Source organism: Vulpes lagopus, chromosome 16, assembly GCF_018345385.1.
Source record: "Vulpes lagopus strain Blue_001 chromosome 16, ASM1834538v1, whole genome shotgun sequence".
NCBI lineage: Eukaryota > Metazoa > Chordata > Mammalia > Carnivora > Canidae > Vulpes > Vulpes lagopus.
This window is the reverse complement of record NC_054839.1, coordinates 3862901-3883524: the sequence shown is the minus strand read 5'-3', so window position 1 is coordinate 3883524 and position 20624 is coordinate 3862901. Positions and strand designations below refer to the sequence as shown.

Genomic DNA, 20624 nt, shown 5'->3' with positions numbered 1-20624 from the left:
AATTTTTCCTGAGTGTTTTCAATCAAGGATGATCAAGGATGATCAGTTTTGTATAATGTTTTTCCTCTTTGTATTAAGATTACTATAACTCTCTCCTTTTTTTGCTCATGTGGCAAATTATATTGATGTGTATTTTTTATGTTGAATAATTCATTTATAATGTGAACTCTATTTGGGCATGATGTCCTAGATTCAGTTTTCTAGTCTTTATTAAGGATGTTTACATTTATTTTCATTGGTGGTAGGAGATTCCATTTTTTTTTCCTTCTTATACAATCCTTCGCTAAAAGGTTTATGTGAAAGAGTAAATTGGGTAGCTTTCTCAGTTTCTCTCCTCTCTAAAATAGTTTGTGCTAAATGAGGATGATATGTGCCTTGAATGTCTGGTGCAAGTCTTTCTAAAATCTTTTAGGGGGACTCCTGGGTGGCTCAGGAGTTGAGCATCTGCCTTTGGCTCAGGGCGTGATCTTGGGGTTCTGGGATCAAATTCCATATGAGGCTCCTCCCGGGGAGCCTACTTCTCTCTCTGCCTATGTCTTTGCCTTTCTCTGTGTGTCTCTCATGAATAAATAAATAAAATATTTTTAAAAAATCTTTTAGGGAGGAGGAGGGTGGATTGCCTTTTGAATACTAATTATTTTAAAGTTTATAGGTCTAATCAGATTGTTTTGTTTCTTTTGTTGGGTCATTTAAATTTTCTAGAAAATTTTCCACTTTAATATTTTGAATGTATTCATCAACTAAATCACAGCTTTGTTTTATAATCCTTCAACCTCTCCTGTAGCTGTAGTTTGACAACTTTGACATTCCTGGTATTTATATCTTTGCCCCAATATCACTGATGAATCCTGCTTGGAACTTGCCTATAAGAATTATTTATCTTAAAAAAATCATTTTTTCACTTCTTACATTAATGTTATTTGTTTTACTAGGTCCTGAGGTTTCATTATATCTCTGTTTCAACTTTCTTTGAATTTTGCTCCCTTTTTTTCCGACTCCCTGAGTGAAATGTTTATCTCCTATTTTTCAATGATTTTGCTGAGCCTAAGTCTATAAAGCACCTCTCAAGGACCTAACACCTTCCAGACGCTTCTCATGAAATGTTCCCTTTGTTGTTTAGTTCTAAATATTTTGTCTTTATGCTGTTTCATGGATAAAATAACAAAACAGTTTGTCAGAAAAATAAATTTGACACACCATGTTGTTCCCTCCTTCATCCAAACTGGGAAGTTTTTTTCCCATTAAATAATGAGATTTCTTTGATTCTTATGAATATAGTATGAGTGACTTCTATTTCTGTATAGACTTATTTAAATCATGGTGCTATTGCCATGACAACGAAAACTACACAATTTAGCAAAATATCTGAGACAAACCTGCTTTCTAAATAATTCTCCTTCTGCTCCATTTCCTTACCAAAACACCCATATGTATAATGATTTCCTGAAGAGCTAAGAACCTTTTCTCTGTAATTGTACATTTGTTTTTCATTATTTTGTGAGATCCATTTTTTTCAAATAGAAGGATCAAGAGGCATGAAAGATATTAGAGTTTTGCCAAAGCATCATGTATGTTAAAATGCTCAGAAATAATTTTAAATTACCATATAATAAATACAAAATAATGGTTAAAATTTTACCACCCTTGTTATAAAAATTACCATATACTGTGGACACAATAATGGTTAAATTTAAATATTAATCATGATAATGTGATAAATTGTTTCAAGAACAGTACAGCTTATTGAACCAATAAATAATTATGTACTTTCTCCTTAAGTACATGTTTTCAGGAGATGGAAGAAAAAGATTTGTCATAACTATGAGAGTATGACATTTTTAGTATCAAACAGGCGTTGTTTTTCCTTTTTGATAATGACTATCATATGATTTGCAAATATTATTGGAGGCCCAAATAGATTCAACAAAATGTGAAGAAATCCAGTGATTTATAAGGCTAATAAAAAAACCTTCTAGCGTTCTACTTCTCTAGCTCTTTCTCGAGCCAAGATTGCAGAGGCTAAGGCTTGTATATTTTATACAAAGGATAAAATTCATTGCATCGCTAGCCATGCCCGCTCTCTTGCTTCATTTCTAACTGGGGAAATGCATTTGGCCTCTTTTCAACCCTCTGATAACCTGTCCTGCTCAATAGAGTTCACCAAATCTGTATTTATTATGCTCCCCTGTGCCTGTCATTTGAGCACAGTGGCAGTTCTGCCAGAATAAATAATGCTGCAGTGCCACACAGAAACGAGAGCAGAATGTCCCATTCTGGCGCTTGGTGACCCTGCCTCTCCCCACGGAAAACACCAGGGAGGAAGTGGCAGGACCACTATTTAAATATCATTTGCCTTTTTCCATTGCAATTTTCTAAATGAGGAAGATGTGCTTTTCGACATTTTTAGTTTTTGTCGGCTCCGTGCTTTTAACTTTCCTCACTTCACATATATACCATCTTATTAAAAATACATTTCCAAGCCTGACTTCCGCGTGGATGTGATATGTTATAAAGTGGTGCTTATAGGGGATCCCTGGGTGGCTCAGCGGTTTAGCGCCTGCCTTTGGCCCAGGGTGTGATCCTGGAGTCCCAGGATTGAGTCCCACATCGGGCTCCCTGCATGGAGCCTGCTTCTCCCTCTGCCTGTGTCTCTGCCTCTCTCTCTCCCTGTGTCTCTCATGAATAAATAAATAAAATTAAAAAAAAGGCGGGGGTGCTTATAAAAAAATGGGCACAATTAGCATGGTTATCATGTATTGGATATTGCCTATAAGTGAGCTGGGCTTTGAACTGAGGATTATTGCAGTTAATATTGACATTAGCCATAAGGTAAGTATTGCGGTCTCCCTGTTTTGGGTACAGAAATTGGAATTCAGAGAGGTTTAGTAAGTGACTTTAGTCACACAGCCTGGAAATGATGGACTTGATGTATAAACTCCAAAATGTTGGGATCAAACCCTGAGTATTCCCCAAAATGCTTTCCACATTGATGACAGTCAGAAGAGTGATAAGGCAGCATAATTTTAAAACTAAAGTTTTAAATTCCCTTTTGAAATATAGGTGATTTATTTTTTTCCAGTAAAATTATTTAAAGTTTAAAATATTTGTGTATGGACATGTACCCAAGAGTAAGGTTGTTCTCTGCTTTTTTTTGTATCTGGGCTTTCAGCAGCCTGCACGGTGCTTTGCAAAAGCAGGTGTTCTGCATATATTCATTGAAAAAGTGAATGAACTAATAAATTAGTTAGTCAGAAGCCACTCTCAGGAGAAGCGGCTTTGGTAGATTGCAAAAACGGTCCCAGTTGTTTATTCTCTGGCCATGACTTTCAGCACTTTTATTATCAAGACTTAAGTCTACTTCCCCTCGCTTTGAATTTGAGCTACCTTTGTGACTTGCTGTAGCCAAGAGAATACAGAAAAATGTTGATATACCAATTCTGAGCCCTTATGTGAGTCTATGTTTTTAGATCCCCTTTCACTCCCATGTGCTTAAGTCTGGGCTCGCTTTCAGTGAGAGACACTCTGTAAACCAGCCAGTAACCAGCCAACCCCAGGCACTTGGGTGAGGTCATCCCACACCTGCCAGAGGACTCAGGGATCATAATAAATATGTATTGTTTATAGTCACTGAGTTTTGGGATGGTCAGTTATCCAGCAGCATCCGCTTGCCACAAATCACAGTCTAATTAATTTAATTTTTATAGCTCCTACTTTGAACCACAAACTGTGAGTATGCAAATTGGAGAAAAGCCAGCTCTCCAGCTCTGGGGTCATTTGAGAGATGCTGAGATTCCCCCCGCACACACACTTCCCAAATTCTCGGTTGCCTCATCTTCTCGGTCCACAAATCCCTAACCTTTGGGAAAGGAAGACTTAGGTTTCTCAAAACTTCCTATTAAATAGCAAACACACCCTGAAGTGCTCTTCAAAACCCTACATAGCGAGAACCTCATAAGAGGGAGGGTATGGGTGCAAAGAGAATCACTAGAATGGAGAAAAGGAACTCTATTAGAGAAGCAGGATCCTTTTGCACACATGTATCAACTCAGCATGTGGGACACATGGTACACACAGTACTGTGTGTCTGTTACATCTCGGTGAAACCCAGGAAAACAGAAGAGCATGGTAAGAAGATGGAGCAGCACTGTATCCTGTGGTCTCTAGCTAGTGGGTTGAAATGCTATGTTGATTATAATAATTTTATCATTTATCTGAGTTTTACCTTTTTAAAAGTGTAATAGGAAGTGAGAGATCTGGATTCCTATTTTGAGCCTGACACTTAACACTGAAGAAATCTTCAGCAAAACTGTGATGTCTTGTGAAACTTAATTGTACCAATCCCTAATATTGTAATGACCTCATTGCATGTGCCTGCAAATGGAAGCTTGACCTTCATGGGTCTCTGGCTTGTTTTTGGTTTCAAGACCTAGGAGTCTGTGATTCCCAGTTGGGGTAAGTTGGAAAATAGCAGTTATACTTAAATATTTGGTAGCTCTTAAAATATATTTTGCTGGATAAATTGGGCCTATTCATAAGTTGCAGGACCCCAGGATACACTTTTCTGATTGGGGTGGCTAACATTGGATTGGTTTTATGTCACATGGTATTTGATTTTTGTTTTGACAATTTAAAAAAAGACACCTTTTTTTACTGATACTCTCAGTAGAGAGTTGCATTTTAAAATAAAAAGTAGTTGCATTTTTAAATCAAATAGTTGCATTTTTAAATCAAAACTACGTGTATCTCAGGGCCAAAGACTAAATCAGAACAATTATAATTACCTAAATTATCATGACCTAAACTGGTTTGAAGTAGAGAAGCAAACACGAAATATACAACTGACTTTTTTTTCTCCATTCTTCCCTTTCTCCTCCTCCTTTTCACTTCATCTTCTGTCCCCACCTGAGCCTTAGATCAGAACCACAGAAAGAATTGGGAAATTCACACTAGGATGGTATTTTCTAGAGAATGAGTTCTATGGAATATTAGTCCAAGAAGCTCATCAAACAAAACGTTTTCAAGAAAGGGTTTATATACGGCCAAGAAAGAGTTGTGCATTCTCTTGGAGACGCATAGAGCACAATGTGCTGAGGAGCTTTGAACCGGAGCGAAGAGCATTAGGTTTAGTTGACCAGAGGACAGAAGACATATTTGAGAAACTCGTTGATAGCCAATTTAAAAAAAAAACTGAAGGATCCCTGGAACCCAAAGCTACTTGCCTTCCAAGACTCAGGTCTTCTACAAGTGTTAGTATGCAAAGAACTCACTGTTAGGAGAGTAGCGGCTGACCTCTCCCAGCTCACCACTCCCCAGATCCACTGCAAGCTGCTTGGGAATAGGCACCAAGTCCTAGATTCCTAACTGTTGGCAGGCTGAAGCACATGGTGAGGCCTCACCACACCATTCAGTTATAAGATGAAATAGTGAGGAGCTAGCCACAGACTTCTCCTTCGACTCGCCAAGCGATTGTTGCGAGTCCTTCATCACCTCTCATTGCCAAGAGTTAACACGGCTTTCTAGAGCATTCTTATTGCGCTGATCTAACATCAAGGGAAAGGAAAATAGTATTAGTTAGCCAGAAGGTCTAGTTGTTCTAGGAATTTTCCTAAATACCCATGGATTTGAATGGCCTGCTCTTAAGGCTTCATTGGCAGCTCCATAGTGTCTCCTGTGACATGTTATCGAAGAAATCATCCTTCTGCATTTGTGCTCTAACTACTTTGCACCATGATGGGCCACCTCTGAATTGGTCTCCCCTTCACAAATTAGGCTAACATGCATCAAATTCAGTGAATCCCTGAGTCTTACTAGAACTGGTAGTACCATCATTGACAGATAAATTTTAAAAGCTGCAGATCAGCTGGCACCTATAAATACTTATACTCATGACCTTCGTTGACTCATCTCCTCTGGTGGCTCTACCCTAACAAATCCAAGCTCCACAGAAGGGCTAGGTCCCCACTGAGAGTCTAGACTCTGCCTGTGTTGGGATCACCACCACAAGCATTGCTTCTGTTCACACACAGGGGGCCCCTTTCCCAAAATTAGTCATCATCCCTCTTCTTTGAAGATCACGGAACATTGCAGATGAAGGCGTTTGATGGTGTCCAGGGAATGACTCCCACCCAAAGTGCCTGGATTACCCACCCAGGCTGGGAATCCTGGCTTTACTCTGCTTTGCAGACCAGTCTCACCTGGTGGGGTCTGACATCTTTTGAGTTTCCCTACATTTTGTCCTGAGCACTCTCTGACTGACCTTGGGCATGTATCTGACCCACCATCGCCCCTGTGAACTCAGGCTCGGCAAGAGCCAAAACATATGTTGCAAATGTGCATTCAGAGCTCGCTCTCCTTTTAAGCCTGCCCTCTCTTTGCTGTGCAGGGATCTGTTTGTGATGTGCATTTCCTCGGTCTCACAGCCTCCTACCAACCAACACAGACTATAAGCAAAGGAGAGGAATCTGTCTTCTTGATGTAAGGTTGGAATAAACATTTCCTTGGAAAGACAAATGAGCTACAGAATTTCTGTATCACCAAGGATGTTTTTATTTTGACAGATGCCAATTTACAAAAGATAGTCCAAATGCAAAGATACAGGAGCCCAGTTTAGAGGCCTATAGCTACAACACTTCTCACTGCATGCCATATATAATGATCCAGTTGCTCGCTGACTTTGAGAGAGCAGGGATACACCCAAGTAACCTAAGCTGTGTTGATTTCATTTCAGTGTTTTGTTTTGCTTTTTCAAAAAGCTTTCAGGCATGGTGGGCTCCCTTGGCTGATGTGTGCCCTGAAGGAATTCCATCACCTCTCCTTATACCAACATAAGTCAACCATGAGGAGCTTTCCTGGAGATTCTCTCTGACTTAGTTATTCAGATAATTGGTATTTTTGTTGGAGGGGCTTAAGTCTGGTCTGAGAGCATGCCCCAGAAGTGCAATTCTACTTTCAAAGAGCAGTAGGTAGTGGTCAAGAGTCAGCAGACATGGGAAGAGGGTAGATATAAATCTCAAAAGTAAATGAGAATAATCATGGGATAAATGCCATTAATTACATTCACCTGCTTGAGGAATATATTTCCGTCTCTTCCTTAACCTCTGGGCCACTCAAGCCTCTTGTTTGTAATTGTCTTCCCTACAGATGTCTTTATACTAATGTTTAAACTTGGGGCTTGAGCCTCCTGTAGCGGCCGGAGTCTACCAGGAGAAGGGCCACTGTACTAACATCTAACATTAGACTTGGCAGCATCAAAGAAAACCTACTTTTGTACGCAGCTCATTTGACAAACATTCACCTAGCAGTCTCTCCATCCTCACCATAACTATGATCCTAGTGTACACATTTTTTCCCCTGTTCTACTGAGATGTAACATGGCCAAAGTGTGTTTAGTTCAGTAGATTTTACACAAGCAATGTGCCTGTGTGACCTTCACAAAGTCTGGAAGATAGAATGTCTGCAATGCTTTGGTAGGCATCCTTCATGCACTTTTTCTGTCCATTTTTCCCCCCTCAATGTTAGGTAGGGGAGGGGCATCCACAATGTTGAATATAGCAGTAGTTCCTTCTTATTCTGTCCCTAGGGAATATTCCATTGTAAAGACATGTCTGGACACACACCCCTAGTGAGCTATTTCTTCTCCTGTTTGTGGACACTTGGGGTGACCCCAATTTTTGACTAGATGAATAAAGCATTCATGAATACTCTTGTGTGTATCTTTAAGTGGACGCATGCCTTCATTGCCCCTGATACGTGCCCATGAGGTGAACTTCTGGGTCATTCCATGGGCTTGTGTTTAGCTTTAATAGAGGAAGCCAAACCACATTCCAGATTTCAAATCTAAGGCACCCCGAGCAATGTCTGAGGGTTCTAGGTGCTCCACATCCAGCAAATATAGTTTTTATTTGGCTCTTCATTATGATGACTATTTATCTGTATTTCTATCTATTTTCCTAACCATGTCTTTTAATAAGTGTTGAGTACTTGGAAAAGCGATGCCATAATTTGCTTAAATTGCTATTGTTCTGATGCGAGGGTTGTTTGAGACCAGAAGTGTAAAAGTTCATATAAGCTGAATATTATTTAAGATTTAAAAGAAGTAAATTATAGGTAGGTTGATTTTTTTTCCTAATGATGCTTCTGGTAACAAAACATAGGTCTATGTCACTGTTACAAAGGTAGCTTATAAGGAAGAGGGACATATGTCCATTAATAGTAGTTGAGTGTTGATGGTTTTCAGCTGTGAGTGGCAGCTTTCGTTGATAAAGGGGATTTAAGTAATCTTTTATTATTTCCACTCTTATTGCACTTGAGGAGAGTTCCTTTCCTGGATCCCATAGGCCGGAATTAGATTTGGTTCCGCAGCTGGCAGTGGATTTAGGCTGTGATTCACAGGGTTTGCAGATGCAGGGCTAGTGTTTGACCACAGGCATTTGAGTCCTGGGTCCACCTAATGTTGGTGAGCGCTCGTGAGTGACTTAACCTTCACTGTCCTGGCTCAGTACTCTCTGTAAGATGGGGAGATCATTGTACTTACCTCATCAGGTATTTGTTAAGGCTAAATGAAATAAAGCATTGTATTTATTTAAGTTCTAATGGTGCTTGGCACACACTACTCCCTAAGACGGTAGATCTGAGTTCGACCCTCACCCTAAGAGTTTCTGGTATATCCAGGCTAATTAAATGCAACGTTCACCTCAAGAGGTTTCAGCTTTTTACTTCCTATCTTCTCTTTCCAGTGGGAAAGAGCACAAAGGACTGCGTTTCAGAGCCATGTTGATGTGTGTGGGATTTCACTAGGGCTAGAAGGAGGCAGACAGCTGCTTTGGTGACACCGTCCCCACCTGTCCCCCAGTTTCTAGTTCTGCTTGTTGGCAGCTGCAAACTCTTTCCCTAATTTCAGACGTGTTTGCAGAAAATGATAAGCCTCATGTACTTCCCTTCAGTCAGACATGAAAAGGGAGGAACTTCCCAAAGTGTGCCCCCGCAGCCCCACCTCTACATCGTCTCACAGACTCAGAAGGCCCCACAGGATTCAGATAAGCTGTGGCATTGGCAGGATTCGCCTCTGCGATGAGGCACCTTGCCAGTTATTCTTCAGCGTGATGGTGGCAGACTTGGTGAAGGCCATCGCATGGCCGACATCCCCAGGAACGTTGTGCCAAAAAGCTCCACAAAAGTGCATCTGACCTGGGCAGGGTGTCTGGATAGCCAGATTGTTCCAGTCTGATGTGCTTTTGTATTTCAGTCTTATCCCGTCCGGGGTCCTCCAGGTCAGGATCAACCAGAGAAGCTGATTCACCTCTGGCTCACTCGAAGCATTTTATACCAGGCAGGGTTCAGCTACTTCCTAAACTGACTAAATCTTTGGGTAACTCTCTAGTTCATCTCCTTGCCGAGGGATGAGCCAGGATAAAAGCTGACCTGCGCATTCCCACCAGACCTCTTGGCCCCAATACAATTAGCACATCCATGTTTCAACCTACGCATTCTCTTTAAATTGGTCTTTCCTCCCTTCCCTTTCTAACATACATCAAAACAAAACCAATTTTGATGGCATTTCATATTTTGTCTGATATAAAAGGTGTTGCATTTTACTAATAAGTAAATGCAAGTGAGACAGTTATATTGTTAACCATCGGGAAAGCCTTCAGTAGAATTTTAAGGCAGAACCATCTCATTAATATGTTAATTTTGCCTGTGGGATTGACTCTCAGTGGATCCAATGACCTCTGTCTGCTGCCCCTCCTTGCTAGAAATTGGATGTTGGGTTAAATGCCTGTGTAATGCAAGTCAAGATATCAATAAGAGAAATGACAGCAATGCTGATTGCTGCACAGCATGGGCATTCTGCTGGCTACAAGTCCTTGTGACCTTTCTGCCAAGATTGCTGTCGTAATAACAGACACATACTTCATTCAATCGTAGATGATGAAAGAGATTTTGTAAAGAGATGAACACATTAGGTCTGTCAGTAGTTGCAAAATTAATCCTAAAAATGCATTCGTTTTCCCTCTGACATTGGTTTTTCCTTCCTCCTTCGCTTTTTCTTTCATAGTATTTTTGGTTTGTGACCGAATATAGTTTGGTACCAGTATCTATGAAATATGGGGAAAAGTCATTTAAACGGAGTGCTCATTCAACCACATTTATGCTCCTTTAAATTGCCAGCTAATAATCTACTGGCCTGATCTGAGCTGGAATCTTTAACATGTGCTGCTCACCCAAACACACCCGGGTGGCTTCAGCATCTTTCTCCACTTGTCTATGTGATGTCACCATCCTCGTGAGAAGGGGAAGGACACAGGTAGTGTGATATCTTGCCCTTTCTCCTCCTAACTTCCTTCAACATTATGGGCAGTAAGTACGAGGCTGCTGTTGCCAAGGCCACCTGGGAATCGAGCAAGGAGTCAAGGTCTGAGTGGGAGGTTCTGGTGTAAGTGCACAGAAAACATCCATACTTGCAACCGACCCCAGGGCCCACGTTGTTCCTCCTGTTTCTGGAAAACCAGACATCCTTCTCTGCCCTCCCTCTGCTGGGCTTCACTTCCTCTCTCTGCCCTGAGGTTATTGCTATCTCTTTCCTCACCAACTCAGAAAAATCCCCAAAAGTGGTGTGTATATATATATATATATATATATATATATATATATATATATATGGTTAAAGATAAAGAGTATTATAAGATCCATACAGAACATTAGAAAATTAAGAGATCGCCTCTAGGATGACCATTCAAGACATCTCCTGCTAACATGTGCTTTACTTTCTCTGTGCCATGGATTTACTTTTTAACATGGGTGAAATTACATGATGCTCCTATAAGTGTACAAACGGTATACATTTTGTTTCCAGCTTAGCGTTTTAGCTTTTGTTGTTCAAGAACATTTCCCATGCTTTCATAGTGTCATTATAAACATCAATTAAATACTTACTGGTTATAAAAATATAGATACCTTGGAAAATGCAGAATAGAAAAAGTAAACAAAATCGATTTCTATTTCTTCTTCTTGGGCTGACTATACTTCTTTCAAGGTCTTCTGAATATATAATTCGGGCTATTCTTTTTTTTTTTTTTTTCGGGCTATTCTTTATATGGAACTTATATATTGGTTTCTATTAACTTGATAGATTCACTAAGTTAATCCATCATAGGATGCATGCTGTTTAATTAATCATGTCTTTAGTGTGGGTTATTTGCTATTTCTTTTGTTGTTGTTACTATAATTAAGGTAATGATGAACATCTTTGTTTGTAAGTGTTTGATTGCATTTCTGATCATCGTTTTAGTATAGTTTCCCGTATATGGAAATATCATTCAAATGATATGAACATTTCAAAGCTTTATGCCTCATAACCAAATTGTTTTTTAAGAAGACTCTACCAATGTTATTTATTTATTATTTTTTTAATTAACTACACTCTACCTCCCAACATGGAGCTCAAACTCATGACCTGAGATTAAAAGTCATGTGATCTATTGGGCAGCCTGGGTGGCTCAGTGGTTTAGCGCCACCTTCAGCCCAGGGCATGATCCTGGAGACCCGGATCGAGTCCCACGTCAGGCTCCCTGCATGGAGCCTGCTTCTCCCTCTGCCTGTGTCTCTGCTTCTCTCTCTCTGTGTCTCTCATGAATAAATAAATAAAATCTTTAAAAAAAAAAGTCATATGATCTACTGACAGAGCCAGCCAGGCACCCCAAGACTCTACCAATCTCAACTCCCAACAAAAGTGTATAGAATGTTTCTCATCTTAATTTTTTAAATTTTATTTCTTTAGTAATTATAATTAGATTGACATTTGTAATCTGCCCATAGCCATTTATATTTCTTCTATTAGCTTCATTTCTATAGCAAGTTGAAACAACAATTTTTTTTTATAGCAACTTGCAGGGTCACCTGAGTGGCTCAGTCTGTTGAGCGTCTGACCCTTCATTTCAACTCAGGTCATGATCTCAGGGTGGTGGGATCGAGCCCCATGTCAGGCTCAGTGCTCTGTGAGGAGTCAGCTGGAGATTATCTCTCTCCCTCCCTCTGCTTCTCTCCCCTGAAAATAAATAAATACAATCTTAAGAAAAAGAAAACTGGCAGTGAGTAGAGACACACTGTCTACGAGCAATTGGTCTAGCACTGTATTTACATTGCTTCTAATTGCTGTCTCGGTTTTATAGATGAGGAACCTGCAACACAGTAAACAAAAGTAACTTGCCAAAAGTTGTCCAACTAAAAAGTGTCTGAACCAGGATACCTGCCCAAGACTGAACAAGTCTAAAACCTGACTAGCTTTGTCACCAAGCTCCTACAAGGGAAACAAAGCAGCTTATTACATGGAAAACGCACACACACGCACACAGCCTAAACAAAACAATGACTCACTTTACACCCTCAATGCTGTTACCACTGAGTGAGCATCATCCCGGCATCGCCTGGTGTGCATAAGTCACCACGGAGGATGGAGGCACACATGGGTCAACAGATTGGAAAAAAAATCTATGAAAATGAATAAGCATACATGTTTTAAAATAATACCCACCTCTAATGGTTTTTAATTTTATTTATGCAATTTATCCTGAAGAGAATTTGGTGTTTGTGTAATCATATTTTTTAAATTTGCTTTTGATTTTTCTCAGAACTGAAAGCAGAAAAAATGATCACATTTGTTTTCTTGTGCATTTTTATAGCTTCTTGCTCTAACAGTCTCTCTCTCTAATCCATGTAGAGTTTATTTGGGTACACAGGGTGAGGTACAAAGCTGTTTTTTCCTTCTAAAAAATTAAATCAATTACCTAGTGGCATCCATTCGATGACTCTGCTTTTCCCTCACTGCTTTGTATTCCCTGCCATGTGAAATTTATATTAAGGGCTTCTAAAATGCTCTCCTTTCTGTTTAGGAAGCTCATATTTGTACCATCTACAAGAACTAATCTTAGAGACAGAATATCATAGAATCATTATGCTATCTTTTTTAAAAAGAAACTGGTCATTTAAATGACTTATTACATATCACCCTAAAGTATTATGATTCTGCACTGATAGTGAACACAACATGCAGGCACAGAGAGTTGGTTGTCATTTGTGCCGTTTGGACCAATCGAGCAGAGAACAAAAGTGTCTGCAATCACCAGGACAGTGAAATAGAAAACAATCCATGATGACGATGGACCATCACACCCATGAGCAGAAAATTCGGACAGCAGTCGTCCTGCTGAGGCTCTAGAGCTGCCATGTAGGAATACTGGGTGTGTGCCCTCCAGGTGACCAGTGTTCCAGAATCATCCAGGTCTTTCTTTGTGAGAAGCTTCCTCGTGCCCTCTCCCCGTGCTGCCCCCATACCCGGCAAAATCCAGGCTGTCGGGTCTCCTGCCACCTTCTCCTCTGCCCCGTGTCCTCACTCCCCATGAGGTCCCACATCTACGCTTGCCCTCCCAGTGGACCACAGGAGAGAGAGTTTACATCCAAAGCAAAAGGGTCACGAGGTACTCCCATTACTACATCCAAGTATTATGTTCGTCATTCTTCTCTATAAGAATTTCTTTAGGAAGGTCATAATATAATTTTTGTGGGGGCATGATTGGGTCTATCAAAACACATATCTGCAGCTTCATTGTGACTTGCCTCATACTATTCTTACGTATGATGAAGTTGATGAAGAAGTCGTGTGAGACCACATCAGCTTGTGTATTAACTGGCAAGAACCACTTGACAGGTAGGCACAGACCTCCTCTCCTTTGGTGGAAGGAGAGACAGAGGACTGTTTCAGAGAAACAAATATTCAATCACCCATGTACTGTGACACTGTAAACTTCAAAATCAGTGTGCTTTAATAATGTATCTGTGTTTGAATGAAGCATTAAAGAACATTTATTTTCCCCTGATTTTCAGAGCCTTTGTATTAGACTTTAAGATAACTATTTGCCTGTTTTCAGTTCAAATTGGCAGTGACATGCTGAGTGGCCAGATTTCTGTGACCTGAAGTAGCAATGGGGGGTTTCATGTAAGAGACCTAAGTATGCTTGCTCACTGATCCTTTCCTTTCAGCACACAGACTTTGGATATTGGAATACTGGACATCTTCGGTTTTGAAGAATTTCAAAAGAATGAATTTGAACAAGTAAGTGGGTTTCTTTTGAAACTTTATAAGCTTTGATGTGTTTTTTTAATTAATAAGTTAACTCTTTAATTCAATAGGGACTATTTGCAAAATTACTTGCAAATACAGAATTAAAATAAGTATTTTACTATCCTATTTTAAAATTTATATCCCTGGTTTAAGGATATATTCATCCTTTTTGTGTGATCTGTAAACAACTGGCGTAATCTTTTTTTAAAAAAAAAAAAAACAAAAAACAGAAGTACTCATTTTAAAAGATAGGATGACCTGCTATTTCAACCAGGTCAGAGAGACAGAGGGCATTGCTATGTGAAATTAGGGCAAAGGTCTTGAGAAACTGTGGCCAAAAATCAGAATGGAAACAATCCATTATGCCAAGTACTGTTATTCGTAGGATCATCTCTATGTGACACTCATTCATATGACTATCGGAAACTCATAAAAATAGTTTCAAGAGGCACTGATTATTTTTAATCCATTTACAGTTTAGGGTACTTTGAAAAGCACTTGTTCTTTTTTTAAGGATCTCCATAGTAATGTATGAATCATTTAATCAAAGTAAGTGTATCTAAAGATTAAGTGTTAAAGAAGAGAGTAGAAATAGAACTGGCCCCAGCCAGCAGAGAAAGGGAGGTGAACCTATGAAGAGGTGTAGGTGGGAAGAGAGAAAACCAGGCTGTACCACAGCATGGGAAGAGTTACATCAGTGCCGTGGTTTGGGAACGCTTTGAATAGTTACATCACTTGTTCAGCTTTATTTATTTTATTTTTTAAGGTAGATCATGTAGCGGTGAATGACACTAGATGGGACTTTGAAACCCAATTCTATGACTTTTACAAGAACTGTCCTGATCAAGAGGAAAAACCTGTAAAGAACCTGGATTTCCTTATCTGTAAAATCAGGACAGTAAGAGACTTACAGAGCTGTGGGGTTGAACAAGATGACTGTTCTAGAGGTTCTGGTGTCATTTTCTAGCTCATGTCCCTGTGTAAGAAATAATGGAGAGCCACCACTACTGTTATAAATGAGGACACTTGAAAATCTTTTAAAATTCAGCCTTTTTTTTTTTTTGTCATAAAAAGTGGTGCAGCATCTTGTGAGTAGATCCTAAATCATGTTGACTCACCTAATCCAGGGTGAGTCATCATGAATCATATTCTTTACAAAACTTTTAGAAAGTCTGGTATGAAATACAACTAGGAAGACCACAGATTTCTTCTCCTTTCAGACTTCTGTATCCGGGGGTGAGTGGGAGGAGGAGGAGGACTGTGGTTTTGTTTATTCGTCCCTTACTATAAGAAACTAGCAGTGCACAGAGGAACAGGGTGGTTAAAAGACTGATCAGTAAAATGGCACAACAGATGTGAGTGTTCCAGCCTTGACCTTGATGCAGCTCTCAACACAGGTATTTGAAGGTCATCTGGCCAGCAGTATTGATTCCGGACATTTTTTCCTTAGGAAACATACAGGCTCTCAAGTCTCTAATGAGACTCCCTGGTTTCTCCATCTCCTGGTATGCAACATGCAGAAGCCATAGGTGGAGTCCATGCGTGCCCTACCTCACAAGCCACACAGTGATCTGTCCAGCCTGTGCTGATGACTGGGATGTACAAAACATGAGTGTTATTTTCTAATGAAAACTTACTACTTCTACTACAATTTTACATACATCCCTTGTTCTTTCATTCTGCTAAATATTTTAATTATATACTTTAGAATATATTCACAAGCTGCGATTTTCATATAACAAGGAATGGCATGTTTTCAAATCTAAAGAGTGGGTCTCTATTAAATACCAAAAGGTATGGGGCACCTGAGTGGCTCAGTCGGTTAAGTGACTGCCTTTGGTTCAGGTCATGATCCCCTGCATTGGGATCCTTGCTCAGCTGGGAGCCTGCTTCTCCTCCCTGCCATTCCCCCCTACTTGTGCTCTCTCTCTCCTCTTGTCAAATAAATAAAATCTTTCAAATAAATAAAAAGATAGATAGGCAGATAAATAAATAAAAAATACGTACATACATACCATAATGTAGTTTTAGACACTTCTGGGTAAATCTCAAGATAAATTCTTTGGTTTAAATTATGAAAAAATATCAAAAAAAAAAAAAAGAACTGTACCCTTTTCCTGGATTTGGTTGGCTCTTGTATACAATAGTAACTAGGAGCCATTTAGAAGAATAAAATTATTTTCTTTGTGATGAATCCAAATCTCAGCTTACAGTGGATTTAGCACATTTCTAAATTTGCATGTGAACTTATCACAAAGGCTTTGGTTTGAATGCTCCATTCTAGATTCTTGAGTTGCTGATAGTGTGTGAACTTCTTCATTTTATATTCCTCTTTTTTTTTCATTTTATATTCTATTGCAAACTTTCAACAAAATGTTTAACAAATCAATACTGTGTTCTGAATCAAACCCAGAAGAATATTAGTACCTTTCTAAGTATTTATTTTACTCTTTTTTGAGCTTTTGTGACCCATCTATTGGCTCTTTGCTAGAATGTCAATTCCTATGGTGTTGAATTGTGTCAGGTACAGCATTTGGTATATAATAGAAGCTTAACAAATACAGTTGCAATTGAAATCTTAAGAATGAATTCATAAGAAAATATCTTCATAATGGATCTCCTAGTGGTTTCCTTGCTCAGGAATAAATGTATATATTTCAACTGTTCTTCCATAAGAAGGCTGACAAAGGTTTAGAACAGGGACAGTTTGAGGAGATAGCTAAGAAGCACTTCAAAACCTCAGCATCCCCAAGTACCTCTAAAAGATTTGACAGGCCTTTGCAGTTCTTTAGATGAGAATTTATTTCAGCTAATAGGAAATGCTAATCCTGTTTTCTTTGACTTTTAATGATTTGTTTCTATTTAGAGCTATTTTACATATTATAAGATCATATTTAGAATAAAATATATAACATTATATATGTATATTGAATCTACCGTCCTCATTATTTAAATAATTACCTTATTACCAGCTCACTCTCTGTTATGTAATACTTGATTTTTTGAACCCTACTTCCTTTATCACATAAAGTTTATCTCTAGCTCTGTAAAAGTATCTCCTAAGGCATTGAGGGAGAAGCCCCTCCAGCTGACCCTCTGGCATCACGCAGTCAATGATTTCCAAGATTGTAGTGCCCAAGAGACAGAAAGATAGTGAACGAGACAAGGGTATCCCTTACACAGTGATGCTAGAAAGGAGAAAGCACTTCTCACTTTCTTCTTCCTTTCGAGGCATTAGAAAGTGAGAGAAAGAAGTAAAAATATTTCTACTTCCAGATGTGACTATGTATTTGGAAAAGGGAGAAGACTGAAGGAGACATCACTGTAAACAACACAAGGACTTGATAGAGAAGCTAGTTTCGGCATGAACATGCAAAACCAGAAATTCTTCTTTTTTTTTTTTTTTAGATTTTGTTTATTTATTCATGAGAGACACACAGAGAGAGGCAGAGACACATAGGCAGAGGGAGAAGCAGGGTCCCTGCAGGGAACCTAATGCAGGACTCCATCCCAGGACCCCGGGGTCATGCCCTGAGCCGAAGGCAGACACTCAACCACTGAGCCACCCAGGCACCCCTAAAAAAACAGTAATTCTTATGTAGCTTAAAAATAGCATGTTAGAGGCACAATGGAAAGTGAAGACAGACTGACCTTGTCAAAATGAAGTAAGTAGCCTAAGTGAGGGGCTATGTAGAAGGCTCCTGAAAGTCTCCACTTGCACACAAACAAGTGGAGAGATGAACTGATTTCTCAGATGGAAGGACCTGCTGTCTAGAGATGCCAGTCCTCCCCAACCCATGGCACATGTAGCCCAGGGCAGTCCCACAACAGATAACTGAAGAATGGGTGTCATAATCAGACCAGCTCAGTCCTGCCACTCCCAATAAATATGGAATCAGGTAGTGAGTATCAGTGACTGCTACCCTTGGAACAACAGACGCACCCAAAATGCCTGTCAGGTGTTCTTGCTGAGAAAGAAGGCAGAGAAAACCTGAATATAATGAAGTTTCCTGAGCTAATTACTAGTCACCAGGAACTGGGAACAGAGGAACATAATAAAATAAACCATGAGGATACACTCACAAATCCAGCATGTGGGAAGCCATACAGGACAAATGATTTCTTCAACAACATATAAATTGCAAGGGTAAAAATATAGAAGAAGGTGGGTAGCCTATAGATTCAAAGGGATTTAAGAGATACAGAGGTCAGTTAAATATATGGACATTATGTCGATCCTTGTTTACATATAAAACTAATGCAAAATCTGGATATTTGATGAAATGAAGGAATTATTGTTGATAGAAAGTATGTGTGTTAAAGGTACTGTGGATGTGTTCTCTAAGTCCTAGTGTCTTAAAGAATTATACTAAAATACTTAACAATTAAAGAGAATTCCTTGAGATGAGTCTAGTTTTGAGGGTAATAGAAAAATAGGTAAAGCAGAATTGGCCACGAGTTGATAATTCTTTAGGTTTGCTGCTGGCAGATGGGGGTTCATTACATTGTTCACCATTGAATATGCTTAAAACTGTCCATAATATACAATTTTAAATAAATGATAATATTTTGAGATTACATGAATATTATTTTAATAAATGATAGAATAGTTATGCACCCAATAAGTGGGATTGCAAAGCCTTACATGCTACAAATCTTTACCAAAGACACAAAGAACAAAGTCATGAAAAGTAACGATTTAACATTCAATAATTTTCCTAAATTTCTCACTACATACTTAAAATGCAGCTATGTATAATGAAATACTTAGAGCTACAGAGTTTAGTAAAATTGCATATCAGCAACCTACTGTAAGAATACAGAGAATTTGGGCAGCCCTGGTGGCTCAGTGGTTTAGTGCTGCCTTCAGCCCAGGGCCTGATCCTGGAGACCCGGGATTGAGTCCCATGTCGGGCTCCCTGCATGGAGCCTGCTTCTCCCTCTGCCTGTGTCTCTGCGTCTCTCTCTCTCTCTCTCTCTCTCTCTCTCTCTCTCTCTCTCTTTCTCTCTCTCTCTCTGTATCTCTGTCTCTCATGAATAAATAAATAAAATCTTAAAAAAAAGAATATAGAGAATTTGAAGAGAGAATACATTTGTTCAAACTTAAAGGTTCCATTGCAGAAGATAAAATTGTGATATATGACCTATCTTTATGCCAGGCTTCATCTAAGGTGATTTCAGAAGAGTTGTCAAGGATTTGAAACATTTCCCTGCTTACAAACCCTTTTCTAAAAAGTAAGATTTACTGGAAAGTCCAGATGAACAGTAATTCAATCAGGCTTATGATAAGTGTTCAAACACTAAAAAAGCCAGATACCTTGACTTCTAAAATTTTATGAAATGATATTATATACTTTGGCAACCTCAACCTCAAAAAAAAAAAACATAAAATTTTCAGTTGTGAAATTGCTATCCTAGAAATGATACAAAGGTAAATCACACCCTTAACAGGGAGTATCCCATTTTACAGATGGTAAAACTGTTAAGTGCTACAGTCTCTACTGTGTGATAGAGTATTAGCAGCAGCAGAAAGGATCTGTTTTCCTGGCTCATTGGCATCAGGACAGTGTATGGTTAATTCATTCAACAAACATTTGCATAAGTAAGAAATTCCAGACTCTGTTCCAGGTACTAAGAAATGTGCAGGCCGGGGCACCTGGGTGGCTCAGTGATTGAGTGTCTGCCCTTGGCTTAGGGTGTGATCTGGGGATCCTGGGATTGAGTCCCACATCAGGGTCCCTGCAGGGAGCCTGCTTCTCTCTCTGCCTATGTTTCTGCCCCTCTCTCTGAGTCTCATGAATAATAAGAAGAATGAGAAGAAGAAGAAGAAGAAGAAAGAAGAAGAAGAAGAAGAAGAAGAAGAAGAAGAAGAAGAAGAAGAATGAGAAGAAGAAGAAGAAGAAGAAGAAGAAGAAGAAGAAGAAGAAGAAGAAGAAGAAGAAGAAGAAGAAGAAATAATGCACAGGCATTGTGGTGTGGTCTGTAAGATGCAAATGGAAGAAGGACCAGTTCTAATCTAATACCATGGGAGAAGGACTGAGAAGCCTTCATGAGGAAAATGTTGATATTTTAGCACCAAATATGGCAGAAATCCAGTACATTTGTCATCATAATTAATGTCCTGACAACTATTAGGTTTCAGTATAGATCCGGGGCACCTGGATGGCTCAGTTGGTGAACCGTCCAACTTTTGATCTCAGGGTTATGAGTCCAAGCCCTGCATTGGGCTCCACACCAGGTGTGGAGCCTACTTAAAAAGAAAAAAAAAAGTAGCTTTCAATATTGATCCACTTACCACTCTATTGATTGACCTATGAAAACAAAAAATATTTTATTGTTAAGTCTCATCACATTTAGATCTCAAAATTATACATACATTAAATATCCAACTCAGTTTAAGAAGAATTTGAATGAGAATATTTAGTTTCTTTACTTAGCAGAACTAGTAGAGTGCTATTCAGGTTCTATAGAAAAACAGTAATTAAATAATGAGATGCTATTTTAATGT

General features: G+C 39.2%; 1 protein-coding gene across 1 annotated transcript in view; it reads left to right on the top strand.

The window, feature by feature from the left end:
- Window positions 1-20624, top strand: part of MYO16 (myosin XVI) — a 451497-nt gene that overhangs the window by 251461 nt on the left and 179412 nt on the right. Inside the window, exon 20 of the mRNA XM_041730888.1 lies at window positions 14035-14107. Coding sequence (XP_041586822.1) covers window positions 14035-14107 — 73 coding nt within the window. The remainder of the gene's footprint in view (window positions 1-14034; window positions 14108-20624) is intronic.